This window comes from Perognathus longimembris, chromosome 7, assembly GCF_023159225.1.
Source record: "Perognathus longimembris pacificus isolate PPM17 chromosome 7, ASM2315922v1, whole genome shotgun sequence".
Classification (NCBI taxonomy): domain Eukaryota; kingdom Metazoa; phylum Chordata; class Mammalia; order Rodentia; family Heteromyidae; genus Perognathus; species Perognathus longimembris.
Genome location: NC_063167.1, coordinates 52,555,332 through 52,568,888, shown reverse-complemented (window position 1 = coordinate 52,568,888; position 13,557 = coordinate 52,555,332). Strand labels below are relative to the sequence as shown.

The 13,557-nt window shown below is 35.2% G+C and overlaps 1 protein-coding gene across 1 annotated transcript in view; it reads right to left on the bottom strand.

Annotated features, from left to right (window-relative positions):
- Window positions 1–13,557, bottom strand: part of Tnni3k (TNNI3 interacting kinase) — a 313,990-nt gene that overhangs the window by 184,292 nt on the left and 116,141 nt on the right. The window contains 3 exon segments of the mRNA XM_048351587.1: window positions 8,556–8,705; window positions 9,275–9,369; window positions 13,137–13,241. Of these exon segments, the coding sequence (XP_048207544.1) occupies window positions 8,556–8,705; window positions 9,275–9,369; window positions 13,137–13,241 (350 nt within the window).

Below are 13,557 nucleotides of genomic sequence, written 5' to 3'. Positions count from 1 at the left end.
GCTATCAACAGACTTAGTTAAAGACAAAAGAGTAGCAACAATATTATTATTATTATTTTGATTCTTTGGTCATGGAGCTTGAACTCTGGGATTGGGCTGTGTCCTTGACCTGTTCAGCTCAAGGCTAGTGCTTTACCACTTGAACCACAAGCACTTCCAATTTTCTGGTGGTTAATTGAAGATAGACTTTCCTGCCAGGGCTGGCTTCGAACTGCAATCCTCAGATGTCAGACTCCTGAGTAGCTGGGATTACAGGTGTGAGCCACTGGCACCTGGCAACAATATTATTTTTAAGAACATCAATTTATCATATGTCATTGAATGAGATATGGAATGGACTGTTTTGTCTAAAATTTTCCCTTATTCTTTGTCTATTTCATTTCAGAGACATGCATAGAGCTCCTATTAGTAGACATTCATTGGATTTAAGTTTTTTGGTAAACAAAGATTAATGCCCTAAAGGCTTGTTCTGTAAAAGTACACAATTTGGTAGAGAATAGAATATTTGTTTTATGATGAAGTAGTAATCACAAAGATAAAAATGTGTAGAAGATTCAATAAAACATATGGTAAGTATGTATATGATAAGCTGGAATATCAATTGAGACTTTCTGTGGAAAGGACACATTAAATCTAATGTTGAAGGTTAAGTGGAAATCAAAATTTAACAAGTAGAGTCTGATGGAGAGAAAAAGGATATAGAGTCAGAGGACTATAACAAGGATACAATGTCAGAGGGGAAGACTAGAATGAAAGGATGGCAGGCTTTGTGTGTCATTTGCGAGTTTTAGCTGGCAGATGATATGTCCTTCTTTGCAATTTGGATACAGACTACAGTTGGATAAATGGGTTCAGGAGATACTGATGATGAACAAAAATGAATTATTAGACTAAAAACGAATCAGAAGAAAGCTAAGGAAACAAGGAAATGTTGAGAATGCATTTATAAAATGAAGTATAGTCAATGTTGTTTCTGAATGGATACAAGTATGTGGTTAACGGAGTGGGGAGGAGAGAAAGTTGGAGGAGTAAAAGCAATTAAGCATCACTCCAGATTTCTGATTAGGTGACAAATGGATGTGAATATCATTAAATGATGAGTAAGTATGGTATTGACATAAGAAACAAATCAATGTTTACAAAGCAATGTGAAGTTCAATGATGGGCCGTACACATTCCTTACTTACTCAAGTAAAAGAATCTGAAAGTGCGTAGATGTGGTGGTCTGAAACCTTGTGTGTAAACTCTGAAGTGCCCTGTTGTAAAGAGGCTGGCAAATTTGTGCTAATGCTTTTAGATAAAATATTGTTTTATGTATCAGTCTGTAACTATGCATATTAAAAATAATGGATTTGAATTACTTTCATAATGTTTTGAATAGTGATTTTTAAAACCTGCTTGATTTTTTCATGAGGTTTTAAAATTAGTAGTGTTATTTGAGCCATAACTAAGAAATATTTATTAATATAATAAAACAACACATGAGTTTCTACATGCTGTTTTTGCCCAGTGGTACTGGGCAAGGGTAGAAACTTAGTGTTAATATATTTAAAAGGATGTCCATCATGGTGGCATATTGTTATTATCATTGTACATTATAGCATATTTCAATTAGGAAGAACCATACATAGGATTTGGGAGTTATGTGGATGCAGCTCAAACTCTGCTTTGTACTTCACAATGGTAGCCATCGCCATCATTATTCACAATCTGTCGTGCTTTAAGCATTAACTTTATCTTTACCCTTAATCATAATTTTGTAAAATGGTTGTTAATATTTTCATCCTAAATATGAGATTGAAGACTAAGTTAAACAACTTGCTCAAGGTTATTAAATATTAAGGATGGGCTTATATCAGTCTGATTTTAGATTTTTTAATAAAAGTTTGAATTCTGAAGTAAAATAGGGTTGTTGTTTTTTTTTTTGCTGGTTCCAGTACTCTACTAACTCTATTATGTAGCTTGTTCAACTGTGACTTAAGAGGTCTTATTCTCAAACCCTTTAAAATAGAAAGATAATAGCAACTAAAAAGGTTATATTTATAAATGGATTATATATATATATATAAATACCTAACAAATATAACTTACCTCTCTATTTCAAGGATTTGCATCACAGTCCAAAAATGTTTTTGAATTATCTCTGCATAATAATAAAAACAGTACAAATAATAATTGGTGTTGTTTTATTTAAGGAAGAATAAGTAAATATGTGGAAAGATAATTAGTACATAAAGAAATCACTTATGGTAAAGTAAATTGGGTTCAGAGAAACAAAAGTTGGATTTTTTTCTCATACATGGAAACTAGATCTGACATACACACATACATGATAATATATGTAAGGTCCCATGCATACGCACACAAACAAGCTAAATAAAGGATGGCTTGCTTAAGGGAGAAATTGAAAGTTATAATTCCTCTGAATAACTTATTTATTATTCATCTAAATGAATGCCATCAAGTGGAAGCATGTCTTTGTAGGGAGTGTTCACCTAGGAGCACATGAAGCAGGAAGGAAAGGTGAATAAATATAATCATTATATACAATATACGTTATGAAAAAATTGAATTATGTAGCTTGAGGGTGGGGATGGGAGGAAAATGGGGAAGAATGATAAGAGTGATATTGTCCAAAAAGCAGTGTACTCATAATCCAATTTATGAAATTGTAACCTCTTTGTACAACTACTTAATAATAAAATTTACATACTCACTTATGGACTTCAACATACTATCTAAATATTTGACTTAATACTTTCTCTACTTTACTCTCAACACATAGCACTGTGATTGAACTCCAGATATGTAAGCATTTAATATTGAAGCAGCCTGAGAATTTATAATTTGTTGCTAAAAGATCACCAAGTGATTTAATGAATCCACCTCTTCTTACTCTTATTTTTCCCCCCTTCATCTCTGTTATTTTTTTTACTAGCTAAAATAGTAGAAACTCATGACTGTAAGATTTCATTATTTTTAGAAAATATAATATAGTACATTTACCATAAATAATTCATATCATACTATACTTGTCAAAAGGAATGAACAAAGTGTATATCATGGTACAGAAACCTTGCTTTTTATTGGTTTTGCTCACTTACTCACTAATTCTCCAACTCTGGCTCCTTGTCACTGTGAATTACAGTGCTTCCTATGTATACAAATATTGTATTCTGGGTAATTAGATATCGAGATAGGAACCTCTGCAAATTACTTTAACTGATGTCAGAGCTGAAGCAAATAAGACGTTTTTAGTTCTGTTTTGAGTTTGGGTTATTTTCTGACCCTAAACAGCCTGACATAAAGGAGTGCATTTCTTTGTCAAAGGCAGCCGTTTCAACTCAAACTGCCAGACACAATATTGAGCTATGTTCAATTCTAATTGGCACAGATCTTTTCAATTCGGCAGTTTCATCTTTAATGCAATGGATGTAACATTATGTGTAGATCCTCTCAATGAGTTTTCCATACTGATGATTAGGGTTGTGGGATTTGAACATAAGCAGGCTACTGGCTATTTCTTCTGGACAATTTAAATTGATTCATACAAGTCCTTTTTCACCCCCAGGGAAAAGGCAGACAGCTATCACTACATTTTCAGATGGAATAGTAGAAAAGAAGAAGGGGGAGACTGTGGGAGGAGAATCGCTGTAAATGCTTAAATTTGGAGCTGGAAGCAGTCTAGCAGAGAAATTTTAACTTGGAGCGAGTGGGATTAATGTAAAATCAAGGTCACGAGGGAAAAATGCCAAGGTTGATTTTGATCTCTTTAAGTTAAAAGGACTAGGTAGATACAAAACATTCACCCTATCGTATTCCACAGGAATCTGTGAGTGTAAACCCTTTACCAAGAGAGCAGGTAAATTTTCCAAAATACTACAGTACCTCTACATATATTCTACTAGGATAGGAGAATGAAAGTTAGTTAAAATTTTGTTCTCAGCCAAGTACCAAAAATTGTTTTAACAACCATTTAGAAACAAGTGTTTTTAAGAAAAATCCCACAGTTTTCTGTTAAGAGAATAGTTTAGGATGAGTTGTTTGGAGTTTGAACTCAGGACCTTGAGTATTTGAACCACAGGTTTAGTGTATCTTGACTTATTTATTTTTCTTGTAGCACCTAGTATCTTTGCCTGATGCTAGGTGGGACCTCAATTCTCCTCAGTACAGGTCCAGAAGCCCACTCCCTCTGCTCAAATGTCAGGGAAGTGTCATAATGCCAAGATCATTTTGTTCAGATAGGGTCTTCTTAACACTTTCATTTTTTCGGGGGGAGGGTGGGGAGGGTTTAGGCTTGAACCACAGACTTCTTCACCCATACATCCAGACTAGCTGAGATTAAAGGTGTGAGCACTTTACCTGGGTTGGATGGACTACTTAATTTGAGTATATCCCAGTGAACTCCTTTCAGGTAGGCAGTCTCTGCTAGTAAAGCCCTCCTCTAGCTTCTCATCTGGCTTCTTTCTCTTGAGACAGGATAGTTTACAGGAGAAACCACTGGGCCATCATTCTTGTACCATCTCTGTCTCTGGAAAGGGAACTCTAAGTGGAGTTCTAGTGCTTTCTCAACTCCATCTCCAAATTATTCAAATTTTTACTATTCCATGTCAATTCACTTTGTGGCTCCTTTTCTAAGGGAGAAAGAGAAGCCTTTATTTTATTTAAACAAAATATAAACTGTGCACTGTTGACAGTACTAACAAGGGCATTTTAATCCTCACTGAACTCATGAAAACAATGAAAGATTTCTTCAACAAGAGAAAATAACAATCATTTTATGTTGTTGGCTTGACTTGCTTTGCCCTAGAACATGTGCAAAGTATCCAGCTGTCTCCTGGGCACTAACACTCAGTTTGTTAAAATTCATAGTAATTATGAACCCGATGCCTGACATATTAGTTGCACAAATAAGAGTGACAAATATTGCATATGTTGCAGAGATCAATGGGCAAGTCCTCTAACCAAAAGGAATTTTATACGAAATCTTAGGAATTTATACAATGATTCAATATTTTGTAAGGTATGGAATTCCACTAATACACAGAAACACACACACACACACAGAAACACACACACACACACAAGTAAAGCTAGTTTTCAACTATCACTCTCAATCACCTAAAAACAAACAAAGGCAATCCCTGTGAAGAGACAGCTGCAACAGCAATTTCTGAGCTGTCTTCCAGAAGACTAATACTTTGCAAACAGTCTTACTCTTTTCTTCAGAGATGCTACCTGGAATCACTGGAATAAATGCAGCATAATATATATATATATATATATATATATATATATATATGTATATATATATATACACACACACACACACACACATATCAACAGTAAGGCTTCCTAAAGCTTTGGAATATTCAAAACTTGACAACTGACACTTAAAAATAGAGTTATCTAGAAAATTTTTAAGAAAATGTCTGAAATTGGGCTGGGAATATGGCCTAGTGGCAAGAGTTCTTGCCTCGTATACATGAGGCCCTGGGTTCGATTCCTCAGCACCACATATACAGAAAATGGCCAGAAGGGGCGCTGTGGCTCAAGTGGCAGAGTGCTAGCCTTGAGCAAAAAAGAAGCCAGGGACAGTGCTCAGGCCCTGAGTTCACGGCCTAGGACTGGCCAAAAAAAAAAAAAAAAAAAAAAAATGTCTGAAATTCTAGATGTGTAACAGAAAGCCTTTGTACTGAACAGAATTTGTATATCCTTTTAAAGACATGCACAGTCCACAGATATGAGAATGTTGATGGGACATTACTCTTTCATAGGCACAAAGTGAAAATTATCCAAATAATCATAAATAATAGAGTGGAAAATGATGTAGTCAAAAAACATGAAACTATACAACCATAAGCATAAAAAAATCGACAACTACCTGTAGCTAGGTGGATGAGTCTCATGAATTTGTGGCCAAACGATGCCAGACACAAAGTAGTGCATGCTAAAGAATTACATTTAAATAAAGTACTGAAAGAAATGAAACTATGCCAGAAGACTGTGGTAGCCTCCTTGGGGGAGAGACTGGGACAGAGTATAAGTAAGACTTTCATATTGCTGTCTGGTCATGTTTAGTTTTACCATCAGGGTACTGGGTAGGTTCAGTGGAAAACATATTATTGAATTGTATTTATTTGGTATGTATAAAAGTGGATGTTATTATTTTTATATACATTCAGTGTTTTTAAAAAAATTTTTGCTCCTTATTTTCTTTTTCAGTGCCAATACCTGGGCTTAAACTCAGAGCCTATGTGCTGTCTTCTACCTCTGTCACTCCAGGCTAGTGCCCTTTCACAGCCCTGGTATGGCATTTCTCTTTCTTTCTTTCTTTCTTTCTTTCTTTCTTTCTTTCTTTCTTTCTTTCTTTCTTTCTTTCTTTCTTTCTTTCTTCTTTCTTTCTTTCTTCCTTCCTTCCTTCCTTCCTTCCTTCCTTCCCTTCTCTCTCTTTCCCCCTCTCTCCCTCCCTCCCTCCCTCCCTCCTTTTCTACTTTCTTTCCTTCTTTTCTGGTGAACTAGAGATAAGAGTCTCATGGATCTGCCTGGGCTGGCTTTGACTGTGATCTTCAGATCTCAGGCACCTGAGTAGCTAGGATTACAGAGGTGAGCCTCCAGGCACCTGGCTTATTCTTTGTTTGTTTGTTTTGTTGTTGTTGTTACAATATTTCCTACCTCATTTCTTTCAGGAGGAATAATTGGACAGGTTTTCCTTCCTTGTCTATATGCTTGTAATAGCTCTCTGTTTCACCTTAGAAACTCCATTTCTTCTTACTGTGATTGACTTTCATGTAATATTTTAGGCAAAAAAACAACAACAAAAAACAATCCACAAAAACAACAACCTTTTACATTAGCTTGGTAGTGAGAGAAATCTTAGTTTAGTTACTGCAGTTTTCAGTAAGGTTTCGCAGGATTCTAGCATTAACAAAAGGCAACCATCATTTCCTTATGTATTTTAAACTTCCTAAAAGAAAAATACAGTCATCAAGAGGTAACAATTAAATGTTTCCTAAAAGTCTGCAATTTTACAGTGTGAAACTACAAAAGTCAACTTAAAACTGATTTTGCTGGGTCTAGGAGTTAACTAAAAGAAGGATAAAAGCTAAACATCCAGTTTCCTACTTTGTATTTATACCCTTTGACTGAGTCATTCTCTTTGACAGTCATTTTGCAATCACCTCCAGGAAGATCCACCTGTAAGTATCTATTGACAAAAGGCAAACTGCCCCTTAGACAAGAAATGCCTTCTTACCATATGGCAAAAGGTGAAACTTCCCCTAAAGAAGAGGACCTCTAAAAGCTCATGAGACCATCTGCCTTGGGACTTGTTATTGCTCCTCTCAATTGGGTAAAGCCATAACAACTTCTATGGAACTCCTCCAGAGACCAACTTATAATGGCCAGACTGGCCATACTTGTGACTGAAAATATGTACTCATTATGCATATGCCTCTTCCCCTGCCCCTAGTTCTCTACCCACTTAAACCTAGAGCAATTGTCTGTACCCTTGAAGATGTACTGAAGTGCTGTCTCTTAAATTTCCTTTCTCTGCTCTTCACTATGTCCCTTTACTTAGCATATAGGAGAAAGTGGCCAGATCTGGCACTATAACTTTCATTTGAGTCTGAGATCTAAAACTCTAGTTCACAACTGTATGATTTTAATGACAATGTATATTGCTCCATGTAATCCTCAACTTAAACTCCTTAGGAGTTTCTGTGTACAGGTAGAACTTGCTTAATAGATATAATATATCTTAATACAAATGACAGATAATTTTTAACCTCTAAATGTCTCTGGTTACCTCTTCTTGAAAGGAAAAATTTGTTATCAATCATCTTTTTTCCTACCTGTTACCATTGCCACTGCTATCACTAACAAAATATTAATTATGAAGTGCTAATTTTGTGTCAGCTACTGATCTAAGCAAATTGTGTGTATTATGTTACTTAGTCATTATGATCTTGTGAAGTAGGACCTGTTGTTTTCTACATTTTCAATTGAAGAAACTGGAACTTAGCAACTTTAAGTGGAAATTCCTATCAAAGTACATGACTAAAACTGAAGGGTTCTCATACCAAAACTTCAAGCTGTCACCATTTTGAGTTAAAGTAAGTTTATACTTAAACACTAATCACTGGTTCAATTACTCTGACTTAATGCAGGCATTGTCAGCAGAGTTTTATTTGACAATATTTCTTTTTCTTCTATCATTATTTCTTTAAAATTTTTGAATATACACTAAAATTCTCCTATAAAAGAGATAAAGACTATCTCTAAAATCCATTCAATTACCATTATCTCTCACACTTTTGTTTCTCTTCTGCATGTCAATACTGACAATGCCTTCAGCTCATCTGCAGCTCAGAGTCTGCGTTTTCTAATAATGGTGTGTTGCACGCTTTGATCCAAGTCTGTAGAGATTCAAGGGCAATCTACAGAGGAAGTAGGAGTGTACACATGGAAGAAACAAAGGAGTTATTGGTGCACTGGCATAATCTATGCACACAGTTCAATTTGTCACTACAGAGGTGCAATAATTATAAACATACCTCTTTCATAAGCCCACATCAAACATGTCTGTTCATCTTTTTCACCAGTAGACCTTCTGGGATCATAAGCTACCAGGTTCATATCAGTGTCATTATCCAGTAAGAACTGAACCGAACGAATGTGACCATGGTAGCAAGCAGAGTGCAATCCTGTAATAGAAAAGAATAAAAGGGTGAAAGGAGGAAAGAAGAAAATTATACTTTGATTTTCAAAAGACAGTCTTCCTCACATGACAGCATTACTTCCACAGATACAAATCAATGATTGATACTTTTGACAATTTTGTTTAAAAAAAGATGAACAAAAGATTTTGTTTTTGTCAATCTGTTAACTGGACTCCTTTGGTCAATACACATTTTAGTATTAAAATATATATATATATTAATGAACAGTATCTTTGCACACAAAAAAAGAATAAAGAACCCAAAGCAGAATTTTTCTTGAGTACCAAACCTAGGCCAGTAAGTAGTAGACTGTCTGTGCTGGTGCAGGCTATAAGGCATTGATAAAATATTTAGCCTAATAGTGAAACTGATGGCAATCCAATCTGCTTTTTATTATGACTTTACATTGTCATGTCATCAATTTAAAATAATTTCTGTAGATGAGATAACCTCTAGGAATTGACAACTGCCAATGCCTTCTCCCACTTGGCACAACACTGTTTTTGAGAATTGATAAACATCTGAAACTAGTGATATTCTTACCATAGTCTTACCTGTGTGGCCATCTCTTCCTTGATGATTGATGTTTACAGTATTCTGATCAAGAAGAAATTTAACCAGGTCAATGTTCTTGCCATAGGTACCAGTTCTGTAAGACATCAAACAATACAATAGAAGAGGCCGTTTTATGGGCTGAGTCATGTCCTTTCCAAAATTTATTTATTGATCTCTAAATCTCATAACCTCAGTAGGTGACTGTACTTACATATGGTCTGTTTAAAGAGGTACTTAAGCTATAATGGATTCACCAGAGTAAATCCTAACTCAATAAGATCGGTGTTCTTGTAGAACTGAAGATTAGGACACATAACACACTCTAAGGAATAACCACATGAGACAGATGAGAGGATAACAATCTCCAAGCCAAGAAGAATGATCTCAGAGAAAACCTAATTTGTCAATACTTTGATCTTGTACTTGTGGCCTATAGAACTGGAGACCGCCTATACTTTCTTTTAGCTACCTATACTTGAATTTTGTTATAGCATTCCTAGTGAACTAATACAGAACTGGTTAATTCTGGCTAGATATTTGTGTGTTTATAAAAGTGCCAAAATGGAGAAGAGGAGAGAAGACAAGAACAGGAAGTGATTTGTTTTTGTTGTTGTTGTTTTCAAGGCAAGCACTGTCCAACAGATGTAAATAAAAATGTGCCCATATACTTGCATCCAGAGTGAAATAAAAGAAGAACATTAAATTTTTAGTATTTTACATCAAGTATTTCCTTCAACATTAGTTTATTTTTACTTAGATATTACCCTGTGGGACAATCAAATGCAGAATCCAGCTCTGCACCTAGAGCTATTGTTAAATCTAGGTCACTGTTTGCAATTATTCTCTGGAAAAATCATCCTCTACCTCGGAGGGCTCCCTCAACTAGAGGACAAGATGTCAAAGGTGCCATTTTATTCAGGAACCATTGGGTGTGAACTTAAAACCTAGTGCTTCACAAATCTGTCAGAGAATCTAGAAAAAAAAAAAAAACCTTTGACCTTCCTGAATTTTAGTTTTACCACCTCTCCACATAAGAAGAAATAATATTTTCTGTATTTATCAAATTGTTGCTAAAAGCTCAAATGAATTAATACTTATGAATCATATTATAACCTATAGAGGATATTCATTATCATCTCTTTCCAGCTGGGAGGAAATTGGGAGGGAGATTAAAAATATGTTTGGACTCAAAGGAAATAAGATTTTTACAAATACATCTTTCCACTAAATTTGTTGGAATATTTAATGGATGTTCTGATTTCTACTATTTGCTAAGAAAATTAATATGCATAGAGAAAAGAGATTTGTAAGGTAAATTATATCTACTCATATCAACAGAATTTTGATTTTTGACTAGTTATTGTCACAGTTTCCTTCTTAGAAAAGCAATAGGTTTTTCTATTACTTGTTCTCCAGCAATATTGTACTTTCAAACTCTAGAGAGCTATAAGGTTTGTCATACTTGACTGGTCTGAGCTGGCATTGAGCAAAGCCCCATCTAAATCATGGTTAAAGGAATAGTACAGGGGCTTGGTTCTAGAAGAAGGAGTTCATTAGGTTGCACTATTCCCTCTTCCTGTGATAGCCTTGATCAAATCATTCCTTTTTTTACTGAAATATCATGCATCCTCAACACCACTGAAATATTGCTCCCTCTTTGAAGCATTCCCCTGAACCAAAGGCAGAATTCATTGTTGTCTCCTCAGTGTGCTTGTCATTTCAGCCTATGGCATTTGGCACATTGGCTACACTAATGTATATACCTTTGCTTTCCCTTATACTTTTAGTTTCTTTTAGGAGGAGTTTCTTTTAGGAGGACAGGATTTCAGTCATCTTAATGTTCCTACCAGCATTAACTGTCCCAAATAGGTTCTTACTAATCATTTCCTAACTGAGTGAATAAAAATTACCATTTCAGTGCAATGTATCATATTAACATATTAATCATATCAATGTTTCATCAATTTTTGCACTATAAATATGACCCATAATACTAAGTATTTTGCAGTCCATGGTCTGTATTGTTTTATTCACTTTCAAAGCAACAAAGAAAATGATGAGTTGTAAAAATACACATACATTTGCATTTCTATGCATGTATGTTTATATGTATGTGTACATGTACATATGAAAATGCACATATGTATATTTGTACACATATGTACATATGTATTTGCACATGTACTTAAATAATAAGAGTATGTGGGGTGCTACTTATGTTCAAAGTACTGACTTGTGCAAAGGAAAATGTGAGTAAATTCCTCTTGTAAAATTAATCTTTTTGTAGTTAGATGGCTAAAACAGAATATGAACATTAATTTGTTACTTCTAGTAACCACAGGCTTACACAAAATAGAACATCTAGATGTATGCTTCTAACTCACTTCACAAATCTCATTTAAGAAATTTCCTGGAGATGACAGTCACCCTCTAATTACAGTTAGTTCCAATTCATGTGCAAAGGTAGCAAAAGACTTTTAAAGCTGGCCTGAAATGTCAGCCATAACAGACTTGACAGAGAAATAAGACACCAGTAGCAGTACATCTCATTTCTGCCAATTTCTCCTTCAGGCACAGATCCCACAGACCTACTTTGATTGAAGATATAACCTAAAGAGTTCTTGTGTCTGTTCTATTTTCTAGTATGTAGAAAGCAGACCAAGTATTTGGGTACTAGAAGATTCGGCCATGCAAAAACCAAAGGAATTAGAGTTCAGCAGATTATATTATATTCTAATCATAAGGAACTGGAAAGTCGCTTAATGTCTCTGATCTCTAATTTTCTCCAAATTTATGAAATGGTTATAAGTATTAACTGCGATAGTGGGTACAAATTGTTTGGAGTTTTCTTAGCTTCTCTCTTGGCCAATCTCTTTGGTTAATAAAAACAAACAAACTAAAAACTCACTGTAAACATGTAAAATTAGATGGGTTGATGCTTGACATAGAAGTATGCGCTTAATTTTAATATGAAAAGTCTATTCATTTCTATTATTAGTATGCTATGAATGTAATGTAAATAATAATGTAGTTCCAATCAAATACTAAGAAATATTTAATATATAGATAAATGACAGTTTAATAAAGATTTATAAAATTTATTTTTTGAAGCAAAGTAGCAATCAATTATAAATAGCAGATTTAAATTGTATAGAACACCCACTTTTCAGCAGTTTATGGATTTTTTAGGATTTTTTTAGGACAGTTTTATTTGCTTTATAAAATTTATTTACCTATTTATTTAGTTTTGTACACTTTTCCAATTCGTGCTAATGTTCTATGTATGTTTCTAGGCCACGCTGTAAAGGGCTCTCATTGATCCCCAGAGAAGAGCTAATGCTTTCTAAGGTATTGTGTGGCCATCCTGACTAGACCTGTGATAGTCTGACAGTTGAATATCTTAAATAGGTAGGCACATTTGCACATAAAGGTTTAAGGAGTAAGGAAGAAGTGTCACATTTGATGCTGATGAATTCATGTAATGAGCTTCTTGTTGGAGGAGGATTGTAGGCACAACCTCTTTTGGCAGTTTTCCACAGACTGAAGAGGAATAAAAGCAATACACCTACAGATGTTGATATGCCTGTTGCCTTGGCAACATCCATCCTTGTCTTTATGGCTGCTGCCAGGAAGATAGCATCTGGCTCCTGCCCCATCTGTTGTGTTGACTGCAGCATCTGCCTCTACCTCTTCTTCTGCGCTTTCAGCTCAGGCAGGCACCTTGTCCTCTACCCTACCTCTGCTACTGCTCTCTGATTGCAGCATCTGCTACTCTTTGTTGTGTTCTGTACATACCTCAGGTGCTACCTAGGGCATCAGCTATGGTTAGTGGCTAGTGCACATGCATACATACTCTTTTACCTGTGAAAAGCTGTTTCACTGAAGATGTTTTCTTTAGTCGGACTTTCAGTTTCTGTTATTTGAATGATTTCCTTAGCAACTTCAAATTTACCATTGTAGCATGCCCTGGATGTGAAGAAAATATTTTTGAGGGGGCTGAGAATATGGCCTAGTGGCAAGAGTGCTTGCCTCCCATACATGAAGCCCTGGGTTCAATTCCCCAGCACCATATATACAGAAACTGGCCAGAAGTGGCGCTGTGGCTCAAGTGGCAGGGTGCTATCCTTGAGCTAAAAAAAGAAGCCAGGGACAGTGCTCAGGCCCTGAGTCCAAGCCCCAGGACTGGCAAGCAAAAAAAAAAAAAAAAAAATATATATATATATATATATATATATATATATATTTTTGCAAGACAGAAGGTACATACGGTCTATTGCAGGGT